Raw genomic sequence first — 21,858 nt, 5'->3', positions numbered from 1 at the left:
GCAGTTTGTTTTTGTAATTCATGATAAGCAGATAGCAGAGATGACAAAGGACGATTAAACTAATCTCTCATCCTTGCTATTGGTATTGGCACCAATCTGCGTTCCTCTGTGATTAACTACAATTTTTAATTGTAGTGATGTTGATCATTTTAGTTGTGCTTACTTATTTAAAATTATCACTGATTATTGCTCACATATTATGTAGATTGTAAATCCAATCAAAGAAGTATTTTCTATCCTGCAGAAATCCCTCCTTTTTTTGTAGGTTAATTTGCCTTCTGTAAAATGCCCCTAGTACATAGGGAGTGGATGCGAAAGTGGGATACTAGTGTGAACAGGTGAACAGGTGATCAATGGATGATGTGGAAATAGTGGGCCTGTTTCTATGCTGTATCTATAAATTAAATATTGTATGAGTTTATCTGAGCTCACAATAGAAAATAAAATGATATAAACGATGTGGAGGGGGGAGATACCACATATGACATCTGTTTCAAGTTTGCAGACTTTTTATTGCCTACTGTAGATCCTTTGCTGCCAAATAATGATCACTGTAATTGAGTCAATATTGTGATAACTTGCACCCCATTTGTCAATCAAACTTTGAAATATATTCATGTTTGGTATCATTGACAGTAGCTCTTTAGTTTACTACAGTATGAGCATCCAAACGCTAGCATTGTTGATTATGGGCATATTAGGATCCAACAAGATCAGGGGAACCATTTAAATATGAGTAATTACATTCTGAATTTTTTAAATATATAAAGCTGGTATGTCAATCATGAAATTACCGTCAGAAGAATGTTTTTAAAAATCTTCTGACTGGCTAATATTCTTTCAGGAAAGCAGTCTGCCACTTAACGTCTGGCTCTTTGGTTGGTCTGGGGTCACAAATGTGACTGACTATTAATTGCCCACTGCAATATTTGTCAGGCTGCTAAATTCAAGGGGCATTTAATAGGTATGTTACAAAACTTACCTTCAGCGGCGCTGCAGATCTGTCGCTGCCCGTGTGCGTGACTTTGGCGCCTTTGAGAGGGAGGCGGGTTTAAAATGCCTTGTTTCTCCAGCCTGATCAAATCGATTTCTGTCAGGCTGTTTAGCTGCTAAAGAATAATCGCTTCGACTGCCGTTTTATTAAGTTTCTTTTAAACTGCACTGAATATTTTACGAACAGGAGCAAATTAAAAATAATCTTCTAAAGCCGACAACGGGGACGGATTGCATGTACGGGACAGGTAAAGGAAAGCCGTTTATTTTATATATAAACTTGCTTCTAAGGATGCCTTTAATCAAAATTTCACGTTGGGAAAATGTCATTATGTAAATATACGAACCGGCAGTATTTTTCCTGCCGATATGAGGTTTAAATTCACCGCAAATGCAACGTTCCAAAGTAGCGTGTTCCACAAAAACCCACTCGCAAAATGATTTAAATGGCCATTAATTTACGGAAATTAAACACTAAATTCCTTCCATTTGGCCTATAAATTCATGACCATGAGATTTATAAATCATGTTATATTGTGAATTATTGTGTGAATGTTATTTGAACACTTAGGCTATTTAAAAATGTTAACTTTTTCTTAAGAAATGGATAGATATTTAGATCTAGTAATTGAATTTTGTAAGTAGCTACAATTGCGTAACTAACTAATTATATGCTTTAATTTCAGGTCATCCAAGTAAGATTGTTTCATATTTGTTTCAGAATCTATAATTGAAAATTTCATTCAGTTCTCTTAATTTTTAAGAAAGTTATGGGCTTTTGACTGTCCTCGATCACAGCTTTTGAGTTAAGTTAATGGAAAAGCAATAGGGAACAAGATGCTAATTTCAGAGTATGAAAATGGTCATAACTTTTTTAATACTGAAGAAATGAAAGTGAATTATGTGTCAAATTAAACTTCTTGTTATGCTTTATCTGATGGGATAAATTGCAGACTTGATTTTTTAAATCTCAAAATGTTGTAACATTGCTACATTTAATGAAGGGCAATATGTTCTGGCCTTGCCGATGACTTCCTTATCCTGTAAATGAATTAAAACATTTGAAAATTTCCAGGAGAAATTCAACTTGACCCTGATATATACACAAATCATACATTTTTGTTTGTTTGATCCTACAAATGGCGGAATTTTAATTTCGCCCACTTGGAAACGTAATCATTGGCATTCTTTCCGAATGAGGGGCTTTCCCCCGAAACCCAGCATCTGGGGTAGTAAATCTTTTTGAAAACACGTATCACTACTTTGGAGATTTTGATCAACTTTAGGTGTAGGCATTTAGGAAACTTGATGTTTGCTGAGACACAATGATGCAAATTCAGAAAATAGGCGTGAACATACATTAACTGGGGAACTTATCTTTCTAACAGGAAGTTGCAATCAATTCTCACCTATTAAACACTTTTTTGAGTTTATATGATTTTTTTAGAAGCAGTTGTGCAGTATATTAAACTGCACATTGGAAAAATCTTGTGCTTCGCAAGGCAGTTTGGGTTCCTCATGCCAAATATGTATTTTATGTTGATCTGAGTTTGTACTTGAAACCAGTGTTGCTCAGTTACTTGAAAAATAATTTTGTCAGTTTGCTCTGAAATTGGTTCTCCATTCTAAACCAGAAGTGGAATATAAACACTTGTATTAAATCTAATTCCATCAGCTTTTAATTGATAAGAAATCTATTACTGTATAGAAGAACTCTACTTGTGCCAGGTGTTTGCATTTTTGAAATCAAGATGATTTTTAATTTTGACAATGTCTATGTAAACATTGCCAGAATTATACCTTTTATTCTGTTTTAATGATGGTGTTGAACACGTTGTGGCCTTCCACCTTTTTGGGCCAATGTTGTACCGATTCTTTTACATTTCAAATTTCTATAAATGTAATAATTTTAACGTGTATAGAAAGGACAACACACAATTTTAAAATCTGATTAATGGGTACTTGAGTCAAATTAAGAGTGTTTTATTGTCATATGTCCCGAACTCATAATTGCAGCAGCACAACAGATATGTAAACATACTACCCAGTAAATACCATAATAAACAACAAATATATATATATGAACCTGTTGTTTATTATACCCACTCAGACACACACACACACACCAAAATCTATGTTCCCCAAATCTATGTGGTCCACAGTTTATTCGGAGGTTGTAGCGTTTAATAGCCTGATGGTTAATGGGAAGAAGCTGCCCCTGAACCTAGACTTTCCAGCTTTCAGACTCCTACATCGTATTCCTGATGGCAATAGTGAAATTAGAGCGTGGCCAGGGTGGTGTGGTTTCTGTACCAATGCCTTGGTTTAATGTGCCACCTGAACAATGACACCTCTGACATCGTTAGTACTCCATCAGCACATCTTGAATTTTATGTTTGACTTTAGCATGGCTCTTGAACCCAGAATATTCTCCCTGCCTAAAGGCATCTGCTGGGAGATCAGTTTTCTTTTATTGATGGTATGCAAAACATAATATAATGCAGAATAACACACAACCAAAAATGTTGTCCTTTAAATTACCTAGGTTGCAATTGGAATTTGAGGTTGGTTTATTCAAATTTGGAGTCTGAGGGAGCTTATAAGGTGTTATCTCTCAATTCTCACTGTATCAAGTTCAAGTGAGTTTATTGCCATGTGTCCCTGATAGGACACATGACAATGCAAGTGACAATAATAAACCTATACCTAATTTGGTCTGATAATTCCATAATGTCTATTTCTGCCAAAAACAATTGAAATATTTTCTTTCTATATCTTGACTATTTTGGAAAGGGTGACTAGTGATCAAATATTTTGTAGGGACAACCATGCAATGTCTGAAATTTGTTGTTTATTTCCCACTTACGACAAGTTGGAAATGGCTTAACTATCTGTTAGGAGTAAAAGGGCTACTGTATTTGCCAAAAGGAAAGAGAATGGGCCATTCTTGGAAATAACCAATCTTGCCATCCTCCATTTTGATAAATGACTTGTAAAGAATTGCTGTTTGTTTATGTAAACATTTTATTACAAAATCATTCAATAATCTTCCCCTGTGTGCTGCTCATTGTTATATACAAACGAAAAGCAACATGTCATTGAATCCCACTATATATCGATTGCCTGCAAGTTTATTTTACTGTAGGTAATAGCAATTAATTTTCAGGCACTTCAATGTTATTCATTCTATATCAGTTATCACGTGTAATAGGAGTTTGGTTCAGAACTAACAAAAACGTTTTATTTATATATAGATAGGAGAAACTGTCAGCTAAGTAAGCATTTCCCTAAAATGACAGTTGCATAGAAATATGTACAATGTACTTACCCGCACAATACCGTTTGAAGGATTGTTTCATTTCCTGAAAGTTCACAATATTTCTGAAATTCGATATTGTGGATTTTGTAAGTTAAAATATCTCTTTGTTTTTGTAAACTCTTTTGAGTTTTTAAGCACACCTTTTGGAGGAGATGGGCAGAGATTGGGCAAGAATTAATGGTACATTAAATATTTTAAAAGCCTTAAATTGTAATCCGCATTCTGAATGTTCTGAATGAGATTTACTTTGGTGACATAAACTTGACAATGTGCCATTTTTTTTTTTTTTTTCCAGCTTTGTATAATACAGTCATACAATGGCGCAGTGGAATCAGTTACAACAGTTGGATACCAGGTATCTGGAGCAACTGCACCAACTTTATAGTGACAGCTTTCCTATGGAGCTGAGGCAGTTCCTGGCAGCTTGGATTGAATCTCAGGATTGGTATGTATGGCAACTTTTGAGGACTGTTTCAAACTACTCTTGTTTTGGAGCAAAAAAACATATTAATTGGCTGTGTTACCAGACTTAGTCTGGGGCCTGCCTTCTTTAGTCGGGGCGCTTTTCAGCATGACTGTGTGCACTGACTGGTGGAATATCTATTGGTTCTAAAATTAATGTATATAATTCTGCACTAAATTTCATTAATATATTTTGCAACAACAAAGCAATCTGATTTCTTGGAGCTCCTCCCATTTCATATTCATAATTGCAGAAATATGTTATAAACTCAATTTATGTTTGGGTGGTGGGAGTTTGGAGAGGGAAATACTGTATAAATCAGAAGCTGCTTTGTGGAATTTCCGAAGCTGCATCTACAGATCATCGTGAATGTGCAACTGTAATAGAAATACAATATTGTAGAAATCCCCTTTTTATGTAGTTTTTGAAAGTTTGCATTGTATTCTGATTTGGATCTCTCTCAATCAAGTTGTCTTAATTTACTTGTAGATCTTGCTCAATGAATTTGTCTTCCTTTATTTGGTTTGCCATTATCCAGATTGTTGGTATTATAATGAAGATGTCAAGGTGATGATTGAAGCATTCATTAAACATTGAGATAACCGTTTAACATTGCAGGGGCTATGCTGCCAGTAAGGAATCACATGCTACGTTGATATTTCACAATCTCTTGGGTGAAATTGATCAACAATACAGCCGATTTTTGCAAGAATCCAATGTCTTGTATCAGCATAATCTGCGGAAGATTAAACAGTACCTGCAGGTATTTAGGCAACTGTTGATGAATTAAAATGTTAAAGAAAAAATAATGATCCATGATATGTGGACTGTTTAATTGTAATGTTAATAACTGTTATCTTTGCAGAATGTAACTGAGGCCCTTATGTCCCACTTGGCCGTCATTTGCGCGACCTTGTTGTCGTGTTGTGACGCATGGGTAGCGTGTGGGCCGCATGGGACGGTTGCATGGAGAAGCGCGGAGGGGTATGGAGTTGCATGCGGTATCGCGCGGCGCCCAGGATTTTGTAGGGCACGAAATCTTTGTGCGCCTCCGGCGTGACGTATCGTGTACGCATGCGGGCGTATTGCGGTCGCATGCAGGCGTCCTGACCTCGTACGTGTAGTGCTTGGTGACGCATTATTACGTCACTGCGTAACCATGCGCCGTCCATATGCAGTCGGCCCGCCTTTTACGCATCATGGGTATAAGCGCACGCAATTAAAAAATTTGCACAGTTTCGTAGAGAAAACTACGTGGTGAACACCAAAATATACTAAACCAAAAAGTGCAAAAGTGAATTGATGCTTCACTTGCAATGACTGTTTGGATCCCTGGATTGTGGGTAAGGAAGAGGTTAACAAGACAAATGTTGTATCTCCTACAGCTGGATGAACGAATGACATGAGAAGGGGTGTGGTTGGTAGAAATGGAAGAGCAAACCAGATAAGTGATACAAAATGCAGGAGTAACTCAGCGGGACTGGCAGCATCTCTGGAGAGAAGCAATGGGTGACATTTCGGCTCGTAACCCTTCTTCAGACTGAAGAAGAGTCTCGACCCGAAACATCAACCATTCCTTCTCTCCAGAGACGCTGCCGGTCCCGCCGAGTTACTCCTGCATTTTGTGTCTATCTTCAATTTAAACCAGCATCTGCAGTTCCTTCCTACAGATTAATTTGGTCTACAGCTTGCTACTTTTCATTCACCTCTTTTTTTGAATAGGGGCTTTACATCTGCAGTTTTCCAATTGCTAGACCACTCAAGAAACTGGAACATTTTAGAAAATCACTGTAAATATCATAAACTGGGTAAATATCATAAAGTGGGTACTACCGGCCTGTCGCGTGAATGACGGCCAAGTGGGACAGGCCCTTTACAGTCTTTATTTGAAACTCAAGAACAATGCCCAAATTTAATCTCCTTGAACACACACAGATCTTGAATGATGAACCCGTGGAATAATGCATCCAAGAATTCTATTGTCACTTTGTTATTTTTCTCTTTGTACTACCTGTTATACTTGTAGGTCTTAACTGTACTCGTGTCCATTATGGTCTGATTTAATTGAACAGCACAAACAAGAGTTTTTCACTGTTTTCCCTTACTGTGACAATAATAAACCAATAGCAATCAGTTTTGGGGTAAATGTTAACACCTTTTTTTCGTAATTTCTAAGATAATGTTATAATTTGTAAGCATCATTGATAGTTGCCATGATTGCATTAAGCCTATGAACAATAATACAGCACTTGCTCTTTCCCAGTAAAGCTAGTGGAGATTTATTTTATAAGGAATGAATTTATTACTATACAGTGCCCTCCATAATGTTTGGGACAAAGGCCCATAATTTATTTATTTGCCTCTGCACTCCACAATTTGAGATTAGTAATAGAAAAAAAATCACATATGGTAAAAGTGCACATTGTCAGATTTTAATAAAGGCCATTTTTATACGATTTGGTTTCACCATGTAGAAATCACAGCAATGTTTATACATGGTCCCCCATTTCACGGCACCATAATATTTGGGACACAACAATGTAATGTAAATGAAAGTAGCCATGTTTAGTATTTTGTTACATATCCTTTGCATGCAATGACTGCTTGAAGTCTGCGATTCGTGGACATCGCCAATTGCTGGGTGTCTTCTCTGATGATGCTCTGCCAGGTCTGTATTGAAGCCATCTTTAACTAATGCTTGCTTTGGGGGCCAGTCCCCTTCAGTTTTCTCTTCAGCATATAAGGCAATTGAGTTTAGATCAGGTGATTGATCATTTTTTAGCTTTGAAAAACTCCTTTGTTGTTTGGGATCATTGTCTTGCGGTAGAATGAACCGCCGGCCAATGAGTTTTGAGTCATTTGTTTGAACTTGAGCAGATAGGATGTGTCTATACACTTCAGAATTAATTATGCTACTACCATCAGCAGTTGTATCATCAATGAAGATAAGTGAGCCGGTTCCTTCAGCAGCCATACATGCCCAGGCCATAACACCCCCACCACCGTGTTTTACAGATGAGGTGTTGTGCTTTGGATCTTGGGCAGTTCCTTCTTTCCTCCATACTTTGCTCTTGCCATCACTCTGATACAAGTTAATCTTCGTCTCATCTGCACACAAGACCCTTTTCCAGAATTGTGATTGCTCTTTTAAGTACTTCTTGGCAAACTGTAACCTAGCCACCCTATTTTTTCGGATAACCAGTGGTTTGCATCTTACAGTATAGCCTCTGTATTTCTGTTCATGACGTCTTCTACGGACAGTGGTCATTGACAAATCCACACCTGACTCCTGAAGAGTGTTTCTATTGGACAGGTGTTTGGGGATTTGTCTTTATTAAAGAGATAATTCTTCTGTCATCAGCTGTGGAGGTCCTCCTTGGCCTGGCAATCCCTTTGTGATTAGTAAGCTCACCAGTGCTCTCTTTTTTCTTAATGATGTTCCAAACAGTTAATTTGGTCAGCCTAAGGTTTGGCTGATGTCTCTAATAGTTTTATTCTTGTTTCTCAGTCTCATAATGGCTGCTTTGACTTTCATTGGCACAACTTTGGTCTTCATGTTGATAAACAACAATTAAAGTTTCCAAAGGTGATGGAAACACCGGAGGAAAGACTAGGTGCTGAGAGCTCTCTTATACCTGCATTAAGGGGGCAATTAAACACACCTGAGCAATTACCATCGCCTGTGAAGCCATGTGTCCCAAACATTACGGTGCCCTGAAATGGGGGGGGGGGGAACTATGTATAAACACAGCTGTAATTTCTACATGGTGAAACCGAAATGTATTAAAATGGCCTTTATTAAAATCTGACTATGTGCTCTTTAACCACATGTGATTTTTCTATTATAAATTGTATTGTATTCTTGCATTGTATTCAAATTTATTGTCATTGTCTCAATTAGAGACAGCGAAATGAATTTTCCTTACAGGCAGTATCATAAAAATAAATAAATAATAAAACATATTAAAAATAAAATTGAATTAAAAAAAGAAAAGCACAAACACAGAAAGTCCCCGACACAACATAACACAGTGGCTCCAAGGTGAGGAAGGCACCATAGTCCAGCCAGCCTCCCCTCCGATCTTCCCAGATGTTCATCCGTGGTCTGGGCCTTCCGAGCACCCGCAGTCGCAGCACCGGGCGGCCCGATGTTCAGGCCCTCACGCCGGGCTGGTGGAACGCCGACGCCGATCCCCGATGGTGAACATCCTCCTCCTCAGCGGCCCGGACCCCCTGATCAGCCGCTTCCCGCAGCCGGAGTCCGCAGCTCCCGAGTCCACAGGCCGAGCCGGGCGGAGTCGCAGGACCCCACGTTGTTGATCAGCGCCGCCTGCGTTGGGAGCTCTGCAAACCGCAGCTCCATGATGTCGGTGCAGCAGGTCCAGCACTCCGGGCTCCAGACGGCGATCCCCGGTAAGGCATCGCCAGCCCCGCGATGTTACAGCGCTGTCCCGCCGCTGCTGGAGCTCTGGTCGATCCCGGCAGGAAAGGCCGCGCCAATCCAGTAGGTAGGCCGCTGGGGGGGTGAGGACGCGACTCGAATAATAGTCGCGTCCTCTCCAGGAAGCGACTGAAGGACGGTATCCCCCTTACCGTGCCCTCTTCCCCCACATAAAGACATTTAAAAAAACATAAAAAACACACTTTAACATAACTAAAAAAACAAAAAGATGAATGAAGGCTGAAGGTGGAGGCTGCTGGCACCAGCGCCACTGGAAGTACAACAAATACACCCTGAAGTACAATAAAGGGTGGGTCTTTGTCCCAAACATTATGGTATATTGTTGAAAAAAAATTGGTTAAGCAACCAAAATAGTTTATGTTCTTCATTGATTGCCATTGTATTTTGATGCTATCCCCAAATAAAAACCGTCTTGCCTTGTGGAAAACAATTTGGTAATAATCCATTTTGGGCTTTTTATTTCCAGAATAGGTATTTGGAGAGGCCTATGGAAATTGCACGAATCATAGCAAGATGCTTATGGGAAGAAGCTCGCCTCCTTCAAGTGGCTGCAACTGTCTCACAGGTGAATGGTCTAAATAAAGTGATTGAAAAGCTTTGCCCTCCAAAATAATAATATAAATCGTCGTACCCACATTTTTCAGCACAGCATTCATTGTCCTACTGACATTGGGGAAATGAAAAGGACCATAGTCATGATCAATCAGTACTGTTATCCCAGGATGAAAATATCAAATACGAGAGGGCATAGCTTTTAGGTGGAAGGGTTTTTTTTATATAGAGGGTCGTGGGTGCCTGAAACCTACTGCCACAGGTGTCTTGTGTCTCTGCCTTTCGTGCTGCTCGAATTTCCATTTATTTCCTTTTATAGCAAGCTGGGCAGTTGCCACAGCACAGTTCTGTCGTAACAGAGAAGCAACGAATTCTTGAAGATAATCTACAGGATGTACGGAAAAGAGTACAGGCAAGTTCATTTGAGTTGTCCTCTGCATTTCTTAGAACTGAGGATATGGCAGTAAATAGATCACCATTTGCTCTGAATATTATTGTTTAAAAATTATGATTCCAGAAGGATGAGTGGTTGTCATGTAGAAATTTATTGAATTATGGTAGAAAGGACCTTGCATAAATTTGAATTGATTGTAGAACTCTTTATGTTTATGAGGCATTTGAGTGCAGATGCAGGTGGATGCAAATAGTGAGATTTAAGTTGCTTCTGTATAGGCATATGGATATGCAGGGAATGGAGGGATATGGAGCATATGCAAGCAGATAAGAGTTAGTCTTGGCATCATGTTGGGCACAGATGTTGTGGGCCAACGGTGCTGTTCCAGTGCAGCACTGTTCTATGTTCAGAGATGGTTTTTGCTGTTCTCTGCAACTCTTAGATTGAGTGCTTGCATATTGTATTTGCTAATTTTGTTTTTACTAAACTATTTCCAGTAGATTACTGTCTGTCCTTTTAAGCATGCATATTTGCTGTGGTCATTCAGGACTGCCAAGCAAGGCAATATGATTGCTTACAAAAACTTTAATAGTGATCGCACATGGCTAAAAAATAGTTTTGGATGGGAATTCTCATCTAATGTCACAAACTGATGGCTTGGGTTTACCATTCAGCACTCAGGTGCTCTGTTATTGTTCAGTACACGTACACTTCTGTTTACCTGCTGAGATCTGTGCTCCCAAGACTCATTTACTTCAAGCACACAATAGTCGCAAAGTGTGGCCTTTCTCTTAAAAATTAGTTTTAAGGCATAACACATAGGAAAGGTTTAGAGGGATACAGGACTAGCTTGGATGGGGTATCTCGCATGGCATGGATAAGTTGGGCCAAAGTGCCTAATTCCACGCTATACAACTATGATTCTGACTAATTTAATCCAAAAGGTTCAGAAAAAATGTTGTTTGAAATTAGTTTTGTGTTAACTTTACAAATGACCGTATCATAGCAAATTTAAGAGTTGCGTTTATTTGCAATTGTTGTACAGGATCTTGAACACAAGATTAAAGTATTGGAAAATCTACAGGATGATTTTGATTTCAACTACAAGACCTTAAAGAGCCAAGGTGGTAAGTGGCACTGAAGACTGGTTTAAGAGGATTCATTGTAGGAAAGTAATTTATCCAGACATTGTAAACAGAAAATAATTAAGCATCACAAGCTGGGCGGATAAAACATTGTTCTAAATGTTAACAGATGTGCAAGATTTGAATGGAAATTCACAGACAGCAACAAGACAGAAAATGGCACAACTAGAACAGATGCTGACTGCATTGGATCAGATGAGAAGGGTAAAGTTTTATTAAAGCATATTCTGTGTGGATGACAAGATGTGTAGAAACTGATTCCCATGTAGATTACGTGCTTATTCTAAACCGTTTCTTACACCTTTTTTAATTTATCATAATTCTTATCGTAAACCTTTACTTCTAAACAGCAAATAGTGGCCGACTTAGCTGCCCTCTTGTCTACTGTGGAATTTGCGCAGAAGATACTAATGGACGAGGAACTTGCTGAGTGGAAAAGGCGACAACAAGTAGCGTGTATTGGAGGTCCACCCAACATCTGCCTTGACCGTCTTGAGAACTGGTATTAAATCAATTTACAATTGAAAATACATTCTTCTCTAATATGATAATGAAATTGAGTAGTCAGCTGTAGCTCAAATGATTGCTGGGATGCATAATGTGGGATTGAAATTAAGACATCTAAGCACTTAATATTTTGTTTTCTTGCCAATGGTAGGCCACCCCTTGCTTATATGCTGCATATTTTCCCAATATGTTTGGCGAAGGTTGCAGTAATCTTTTTTAAACTTCTAGAAATCTATTCTAAATTGAAATTCAACTGGAAAGCAATTTACTTAGTAGATTGTACAATGTGAACTACTTAGTTGATGGTACTAAATGAACTGGTTTATTATTAGGCCGTTTGTTGCATTAATATCAAAGATATCAGCATACACTGATGTTTTGTGGACAAAAGGGAATCAAATTTGAATACAAAGTGGGGTTTTCTATTTTATTTATGTAGTTGTCTGGTCTGTATGTCACTGCTAAATGTTACAGTTCAGTCTTCAGCAAAGCCCTATAAAAATCTAGAAAACTGGAAAGTAAGAATGTGGAGAAAGAAATTAAATGAATGCTATGGTCAATAACCTTTAAACGCAGATGTTCCTGACCTGCATACATTTCTTTTGTTTCAGATTTCCAACATCTGCAGGATATTACTTTTTTTTTTGTACAGTAAAAATCATGTTTGAAATTAAAAATAGATCCTATTGCTAAAGTTAAGGTACAGATCAAATGTCTACTTAGCGTAATGTGTGCATTGTTTTCCCTATTTATCAGGATTACATCCTTGGCTGAGTCTCAGCTTCAGACACGTCAGCAGATTAAAAAACTGGAAGAACTACAGCAAAAAGTTTCATACAAAGGTGATCCTATTGTTCACCACAGACCCGTGCTGGAAGAGAGGATTGTGGAATTATTTAGGAGTTTAATTAGAAGGTAGTTGGCTTTTGTGAAATTTTGTACTTTGAGTTTATACAATGCCTTGCTCTAGTAACTGCCATTATTCTATGCCATTTGTGAGTCCAATTTAGTTCCATTATTTATAAAGACTAATTAGTGAGAAATGACATTCATTTACGGAAAACTATAACGTAATTCATTGTAGCTAATGCTCCGTAACTACTTAAAACTGAATTTAGAACATAGAACAGCACAGGAATGGGCCCTAAGGCCCACAATGTTTGTGCCGAACACAATGACAAGTTTTGATCTCAACTGCTGTACATGTTCCATATCACCCTATGTTTCACTGCTTTCTGTCTTTTTTTTTTTTTAAATGACCTGCATGTTTGCTGATCTTTTTTTTTTTTTTTTGATTTTTTTTTGTCCCCCATAGTGCTTTTGTTGTGGAGAGACAGCCTTGCATGCCAATGCATCCGGACCGTCCCCTGGTGATAAAAACGGGTGTGCAGTTCACAACAAAAGTGAGGTAAGTAATAAAACAAACATGGTAATGCACTCCTACAAAAGCATTGTAGGTTGTACTGGCAGAATACACATCTGAATTATTGGATGTTTAAGAAGGAACTGCAGATGCTGGAAAGACTGATTATTAGATGATAATTTCTTCTATTGTGGTTGATTGCTAATTGGTCATCTTTAATACATTTTTATAATTGAGTTGAAATTGTAGTGTCGTGACATTTTAAAATAAAAATACCGACTTCTGCTAAATGTCACCACTGAATATCCAAACATTTCACATAATTTCTGACATGCAATTAAGTTGTCTCGGTAGTAATCTCATTTTCTGGAAATTGAGATTCAAGCAGAATGGGAATGTTTTTTTTAATGATTAGAGCCTGAAAGGTGTTTGTAATCATAGGGACCTGGGTGTCCTTGTTCACTGCGAGGGAAAATGCAGTTTCAGCAACGATTAGGAGGGCCAAAAGTGCATTGATGCCTTTTGCATGAAGATTTAATTTGACTGCAAGAGTAGAAATGTCTTTCTCCGCCTATGTAGAGGTCTGGTAAGATTGCATCTGAAACATTGTGTACAGTTGTGACTGAGAAAGAGGGTGGCGTGAAGGCCCACTAGGTTGATTTTCTGGGGTGGTTTCTTTTTTCATGGGATGAAAGATAAGCAGACCAGGCCTGTACTCTGAATTTTCTAGAGTTGATGTTTACACGAACCAGTGTAACCATACTCTTGAACCAGAGGTCACTGTCTCAAAATAAAGGGCCATTCTAGAGGACTGTGGAGGCCCAGTTGCTGTACATGTGAAGAAGACTGACCAAGAGGTGTTCAGAGATGTTGAAGTAATGTAGGAGAGTAGTGTTTAAGCGGCAACATTATTGAATGTTGGATCAGATGTGACGGGCAGAATAACAGGCCTGATTTTTATGTTCTAATCATCACTTGAAGCAAAGATGTAATTCAGTACATCATTGCATTGCTGGCATTGGTGTGTTGCTGGATGTGCTAGTGTTTTTAATTTGATGTTTAGATACAGGCTGTCCACCCATTCTGCATGAATTAGATGAAACATTGGCACTATTGAGAGGGTGTCCAATTTTTGTGGTGGTCTATTCAAAAGATCCTTCAACCATTGACGAGAGCCCTGAAGGCTAATGCTGAAATTGCCACTAACACTGTGTAAATCATTTGTACATTTATTAACAACATAATTTGCAGGAAAGTAAAATAATTCCTAATTCAGCAAAAGCATGTTTACAAAGATATCTACAGATCTGTGCAGAAATTATAAAAATATAAGTACTATAGAAGTATTAAGTTCTAAATAATCGGTGAATTTAAACTGCAAAAGGATTCAAAAGTTTGAAACTCTGCTTTAACCAATAATTCAATAGTGGAATTACAACAATAATCATCATGCCACATGCTGGTTTGTGTCTGAATCGATGCAGGTACAATAGCTTAAACTCTATGCAAAAATAATGCTAGCTGCCCGAGCAACAAACATGGAACCAGTGCCACTTGGCTGGTCAAAATAGAGGAGTATTTATGATGGTTTTGAGAATCCTAGGGTAGTGTTTCCTGAGCATGCAGAAACCCTGTGTAAACAGCAGAAGGAGTGTCCCATCTTGCCCGTCACCTGCTCCAATGGTGGATGAGTCTGTGGTTCACGTTTTGCCCTCATTAGCTACCTCTGACCAGAATGGAAGCAAGTCATCTTCAATCCCAAGAGAATGCCGAACATGTTATTGGCAATTGATGTGAAGTGCTCTTTGAATGGATTTCATATACCAGTCTTGTTTTGAAATGCTTGGGACATGTCAGATTATCAGACTATACATCCGTTGGCAGGTAAAATCGCTTTAATTAGGTGAAAATGACACTATGATTATTTAAATAAGGTGTTGTAAGTAGACTTAGCAGCCTTGATTAATTTGGTCCTGTGAGGAAATTTCCCTCAAGATGTTATCACTGCAGTGAGTCATTTCCTGCACCATTATTTGCTAAAAGGTTTCCTGCAAATAGGCCACAATATCATAAGGTCGTAAGGTCATAAGTGATAGCAGAATTAGGCCATTTAGCTCATCAATGCTACTCCAATATTCAATTATGGCTGATCTATCTCTCCCTACTAACCCCATTCTCCTGCCTTCTCACCATAACGCCTGATGCCCTTTATCATCTTTGAGCATATAATGCAACAATTACATTTGTGCTTTAGTCTTTTACAGTATATTTAATATATACTTTCTGTTCTCAGGTTGCTTGTTAAGTTTCCTGAGTTAAATTATCAGCTAAAGATCAAGGTTGCCATTGACAAGTGAGTACGAATGAACAACTAAACCATTGGGTTAATTCTGGATGTATAGAATTTACTTGGAATATTTGGTACTGTATTTTCTAACATGATTTTTTTCCATTGTAAGAGAGCACAATTCCTTTTTTTTTTTTTACCCAAAAGTGTATGTATATATGTATGTATATATATATATATGTATGTATATATATATATATGTATGTATATATATATATGTATGTATATATGTATATGTATATGTATATGTGTATATGTATATGTATATATGTATATGTATATATATATATATATATATATATATATGTGTGTATATGTGTATATGTGTATATGTATATATATGTGTATATATGTGTATATATGTGTATATATATGTATATATATGTATATATGTGTGTATGTGTGTATGTGTGTATATATATGTATATGTGCGTATGTATATGTGTACAGGTGCACAACCTTTTATCCGAAAGCCTTGGGACCAGACACTTTTCGTAATTCAGAATTTGTCGGCCTTCGGAATGGAAATTTTTTAGCGTAGATTTTAATGGCTGGCTCAGTGGTAGAGTGCTCGGCTCATATCCGCAAGGTCGCGAGTTTGCGCGGGAGGGTTAAAAAGTTCCCACGCAAGACTCACGATACACTGTGTATCGTGAGTCTACCGTGGGAACTTAACTCAGCGGGCAGGCAGCAGCATATTGTCAATTATTAACCCTCCCGCGCAATATACCCTCACCTTCGCTTTTATGAATGGGGATTTAGTTCCCCTTTCTTCGAGGACCGACCGGAGGTTCCGCTGTCACCTCTGCGGGCCGCCCTCGGTGAACGTTTTCAAGGACCTTTCTTCAAGGACCGAAAAAATGTCCGCTATTCGGAGGTTTTCGTTATTTGGATCTTCGGATAAAAGGTTGTGCACCTGTATATGTATGTATATGTGTATATGTATATATAAAATTAATGTTTTTTAAAACAAAATTAGTATTCCATATTATTTTTTAATGATATTACATGCATTTTATCTGGCAATCTCCCTGTGCACCGCACACTTATCAATGCTCTTGGTCCCCAAGTCTGACTTGTATACCATGTTTTCAGTTTCATTTGGCAAGGGACAATGAAACATTTAACTTTATTTCCCAGCAGCATCTAAGTACTATAGCCTCAGCCTGTTGATGTAACTTTAAAATGTTTCCACTACATGGTATTTGGAAGTGTGTTGCGGTTATAGACTGAACTACTTGAGGTCAGTGCTTGAAAACATTGTTACCACAATTAATTGGTGTTGTTTATTTTCCAAGGTAAAGTAAACTAGCTGACCCAGACCTCTGCGGTTGAATGGCTAATAGACTTAGTTCAACGGGCTGGACTACAAAAGAGAGTGATCTGTAGGTCACTTTTACAGAGCCTTAAAGTACAGCTGGAGTGCTGTGTGGAATATTGGAAAGAGCACCTTTGCAAAGGTGTATTTATGTGAGAAGTAGTACAATGCAAATGATAAGGATTAGAGTGTGAGACAAAGTGAAGTTACATAAGCTTTGCTTGTTTACCCTTTTGTGGAGGGGAGAAGGAGTTTGGAGGGAGAAGTGAAGAAAACTGCTTCATGCATTCCAAATTACAAAAGAATATCCTTTACTTTATCATTCAATTTCCACTAAATGTATAACAGCACAGATCTTATCAGAATAAGCACTCTAATGATGTCTGTCTCTCTTGTTTCAGGGATTCTGGAGATGGTTCCTCGTTGAGGGGGTGAGATTTTCTTTTCCTTTTATAACTCTTCATTTTATGTTGGTTAATATATTTTGAGTCTTTCTAATAAACCGTTCCTTATACTTTCCACCGAGTTGCAAATTTATTGTATCATGAGCAGATGTAAGATGTTATGGAACTGGCAATTAACCTTCTACAATAGATGCAGTGCTGGAGTAACTTAGTGGGCCAGTCAACATCTCTGGGTACCATGAATAGGTGAAGTTTCTGGGGGGGGGGGCCTCTCTGTGTTTATAATGGGGGCAGGATAAAGCCTGGCAAGTGATAAGTGTATACAGGTGAACGGGAGGGGAGGGAAAGGTGTGGTTGTTAGATAGATGGCTGGACAAGGCCCAGAGATGAAGGGACAAAACGAGTGAGACAAGGATAGGAGAGGTGCAAATTGTGAAGCCAGTGGAAAGAATATAGGTCGGGGAGAGTAATGGATGCAAATCCAGGTGGGATGTAGGAAATTAGATGGGAATTGTTAGTAGGTTGTTACCTTAAATAGGAGAATTCAATGTTCATACTATTGGGTCCAAAGCAGGACATGAAGTGCTGTTCCTCCAGTTTGTGTGTGGCCTCACTCTGGCAATGGAGGAGGCCCTGGACAGAAAGATCTGTATTAGAAGGGAAGTTAAAATGATTAGCAACCAGGAGATCCAGCAGGCCTTGGCGGAAATCCTACAAAATGCTTACAACTGTGTTGTACGGATGACCTACCATGTACATCTGTTCGACTGACCAGGGCATAGGTATACATGGTAGGCAATCTATACTCCAGGCTAAAAATAAGAATCAAATTTGTTTAAACAACGAGCAAGTAAGATTTAAATTGCTTTACTAAGTTAGCTGGCTCTTTGGTATGATGAGTAGTGATCTGGCCTTTCCTTTTGCCTGTTGTGCAATTCCAGTATCCTGCTTGTAATAATATTCCACGATGCATTTCTACTTCAAATCTACAGTTTCAAATGTTTGTGAACTGTTGCATTTTAATGTAAAATTATTATATTTGAATTACAGTAGAGCACTAAAGTTGGTTGAGCCGGGTGAGTGGATTTTCTGGACTTGGGATATAATGCCCAATGAATCCACAAATACATCCACAAATACAGTTTGGTTTCACTTTTTTTACATACACGTTACACGATGTAATAAATTTTCAGGTGAAACAGTTGAACTGGAATTCTAGTTCCCTCGGTGTCCTGAACCTGCAGCTTTGGCTGCATGTCTCTCGTGCTCTGTGAGCACCAAGCTTACTTTCTGGTTGAATGACTGAACTTGATGCAGGCCCAGCAGGATGCTGAACAAACAGATGCCGGATTATCAGAGTTTTACCCATGAATGTTGTGTCTGAAAGTTTGAGTACTATGTTGATAACTTTCAAATTTCATGATTGCTACACACGTTGATTTTAAAATCCCTATCTAGTTCTACAGCTACTAATTCAAATATAATATCAACTCCATTCCATAGCAACCATAACATTTAGTGCACACGGTGCATGAGAGACATGCAGCCAGAGCTGCTGGTCAGGACACCGAGGGAGCTAGAATTCACGTTCAACTGTTTCACCAGAAAATGTATTGCATTGTGTAACGTGTATGTTTAAAACAAAAAGTGAAAGCAACCTGTATTTGGGGATTAATTGGGCATAATATCCCAAGTCTGGAAAATCCACTCACCCAGCTCAACAACATTTGAGTTTTGCTGTAGTATAAATAAAGGCCCACCACCGATTTTACCGGCACCCTTGGTTCCAGAGACTTGCCGGGTTACCGTTTTGATGGACCAAGAGAGGTCATGTAATAATAATTCAACAATACACCACAGACCCACTAATTATATCCCTCTTGTGTCTCAAAAGCAGCATGAACTGCAAAAACTTTAATAAAACAAATATTGAAGGTAAATTAGATTTACAGTGAAAATTGCATTTCTTGCACGGGTAGCCCATGCTCCGTTTAAAGAGTTGCACTCGGAAGTCCAGATGTGGGTCGGATCGGTGGGCCCGCAGGGCCGAGGTGCCGCATTCCCAGCAGGATTACCAGCTACCGCCGAGATTTGCTGAATCTGTCAAAAATGCAGTAGGGTCGGTGCACCCGCCATTCCTGCAGTCCGACGCAGGCCTCCGGGAGGAGCCAAATGGTACTGGAACGGTCTTCCTAGGCTGCCAGGGGGCCAAGAACAGTTTCCCGTGTCTGGCCGGGTTGGAGTTCCAGAGCCCTGGCCGCAGGGAGTAAATTGGATCCACCGATAGGAAGTCCCGACGAGATTGGCAGCCTCACCCGGCTTAAGCGCCATATTTTCAGGAGGACTTCTGGCGATGATTTCAAGTGTGCTCTCGTAATTTTGTCCTGATTAAAGGAGGTGCCATCAGTTTCCAGAAATATTGTCGCGTACCTCTACAAGAAATCTGCATTAAATGCAACATTTCGCCAAGCTTTTAAAACTAGATTTTAAGTAGACATGCTTCCTGAATTATTAGTACAACAAGCAGGATAGATAGAGGAAAACATGATTTATTATAAATTGCATGTGATGGAGTTTATTTTGATCTTCTGGGTTAACTGAAGAAGGTTCTTCACAAGCACAAAACAGGAGGACAAATTAGTTCTGGAGAAAGACCTAGAAGAATACCAGCTTAAATTCATTGTATCTTCAAATTAGGTCACGGAAATTCAACATTTTGGGAACCAACACAAAAGTTATGAATATGGAAGAATCAAACAATGGAAGTCTGTCCGCAGAATTTAAGCACTTGGTTAGTATTATGAAGAAATACTGTGGACTCTGTATAATATTGATTCAAGATATGTGTTTATTACTCTCTGTGATAACTATAAACGGTTGCCTGGATATATTTAAGAAATTTGTTATTGTCAAAGTATCTAAAACTCTGATATATTAACTCTGGGGCGGCATGGTAGCGCAGCGGTTGAGTTGCTACCTTGCAGCGCCAGAGACCCGAGTTCGGTGGGCAGCGCGACTCACGTCGCAGCGGCCTCTGCAGTCCATCTGTCTTTTTATTTTATTTTTTTGTCTCGTTTGAATGTAGTTTTTTTTTAGTTTTTTTTTTTAACTGGGTATGTGTGTGGGGGGTGGGGAAACTTTTAAAATCTTTTCCCTGTAAGGAGAACCCGACCTTTTCTCTGTCGGGTCTCCGTTATCGTTGGGGCCGAGCTCCGTGGAGCGGCCTCCAACCGGAACGACATGGGGCTCCAGTCGCGTAGCTGCGGACCTACTGACCATCGTGCAGCTGGCCGAGTTCGGAGCGGGAGGAGCTGTGGTGGCGTGTGGCTGCGACCCGACCCTGGAGATTCAGAGGCTTACCGTAGGTCTGGTGGACAGTAACACCGGGAGCCCGCGGGTTCCTGCTGGGAGACCGCTTTTCGGGGCTTCCGCAACGGCGACTTCTCCCGCCCGAGTTGCGGGGTTGAAGAGTACCTGGAGCGGGACCTTACATCATCGCCCGGCGCGGCTTTGAATGGCTGCGGGACTTGCTAGCGCCCACCGGAGGCTGCAACACCAAGACCCAGAGCGTGGCCTTGCATCGCCCGGCCCGGCTTTAATGACCGCGGGACACTTACCATCGCCCGCCGGGGGCTTTGACTCTGACATCGGGAGGAGAATGGGGAGTGTAGGGGAGAGATAAGTCTTTGCCTTCCATCACAGCGAGGAGGAGATGCGCTGTGATGGATGTTTGTGTAAATTGTGTTGTGTCTTGGTTCTTTTCCTTGTGTGTATGACTGCAGAAACCAAATTTCGTTTGAACCTCAACGAGGTTCAAATGACAACAAATAAATTGTATTGTATTGTATCGATCCTGACTACGGGTGCTGTCTACGGTGTTCGTACGTTCTCCCTGTGTCGGGAGATATCTGAGATCTTCGGTTTCCTCCCACACTCCAAGACGTACAGGCTTGTAGGTTAATTGGTTTGGTATAAATGTAAATTGTCCCTAGTGTGTGTAGGATCGTGTTAGTGTGCAGGGATCACTAGTCGGTACGGACTCGGTGGGTTTCCGCTCTGTATCTCTAAACTAAACTAAATATTCATGCCAATGTGTATAAAACTGGAATTCTTCATTTTCTACAGTGTTTATTTTTGATACAATTAATACATTACTGTAATATAGTAGATAGACCAATTATACTTGTCTGGTGAAGCCTTCTAGTTCGCTACAAAGTAATGGTAGTGCATAAAGGTTATGAAATATATTAATGATCACTTTTCTCAATGTAATGTACAGCTCTTTGTATTACCCTCGAATGCAATTTAAAGGATAACCAACTCATTTGAATGGCGTTCAGTGAAAAACTTTTTCTCATAATGGAGACATCTAAAACCAGAGGACATGGGTTTAAGGACAAGAGTTAGGTGGGATCTGGGAAACATTTATTTAATGAAGTATCTGGATGAGCACTTAATTAAAAAAAATGTTTCCCAGATACCACCAAACTCCCGTCCTTAAACTCCGGGTGAGTACTTGAATTGCCATAGAAAATAAGGATGTGTGACCAAGTGCTGGCAAATGTGATTCATATAGATAAATACCTGATTG

General features: G+C 39.2%; 1 protein-coding gene across 2 annotated transcripts in view; it reads left to right on the top strand.

Moving 5' to 3' along the window:
* Nucleotides 1-21,858, top strand: part of stat3 (signal transducer and activator of transcription 3) — a 42,985-nt gene that overhangs the window by 6,230 nt on the left and 14,897 nt on the right. For both annotated transcript variants that reach the window (XM_033035219.1, XM_033035218.1), the window contains exons 3-14: nucleotides 4,608-4,757; nucleotides 5,394-5,538; nucleotides 9,704-9,802; nucleotides 10,109-10,201; nucleotides 11,229-11,310; nucleotides 11,438-11,532; nucleotides 11,679-11,830; nucleotides 12,592-12,750; nucleotides 13,151-13,243; nucleotides 15,492-15,551; nucleotides 17,265-17,294; nucleotides 19,965-20,058. In XM_033035219.1, the coding sequence (XP_032891110.1) occupies nucleotides 4,630-4,757; nucleotides 5,394-5,538; nucleotides 9,704-9,802; nucleotides 10,109-10,201; nucleotides 11,229-11,310; nucleotides 11,438-11,532; nucleotides 11,679-11,830; nucleotides 12,592-12,750; nucleotides 13,151-13,243; nucleotides 15,492-15,551; nucleotides 17,265-17,294; nucleotides 19,965-20,058 (1,230 nt within the window). In that variant the 5' untranslated portion in view covers nucleotides 4,608-4,629. The remainder of the gene's footprint in view (nucleotides 1-4,607; nucleotides 4,758-5,393; nucleotides 5,539-9,703; nucleotides 9,803-10,108; nucleotides 10,202-11,228; nucleotides 11,311-11,437; nucleotides 11,533-11,678; nucleotides 11,831-12,591; nucleotides 12,751-13,150; nucleotides 13,244-15,491; nucleotides 15,552-17,264; nucleotides 17,295-19,964; nucleotides 20,059-21,858) is intronic.

This window comes from Amblyraja radiata, chromosome 16 (assembly GCF_010909765.2).
Source record: "Amblyraja radiata isolate CabotCenter1 chromosome 16, sAmbRad1.1.pri, whole genome shotgun sequence".
NCBI lineage: Eukaryota > Metazoa > Chordata > Chondrichthyes > Rajiformes > Rajidae > Amblyraja > Amblyraja radiata.
This window is presented reverse-complemented; position numbering and strand designations above follow the sequence as displayed.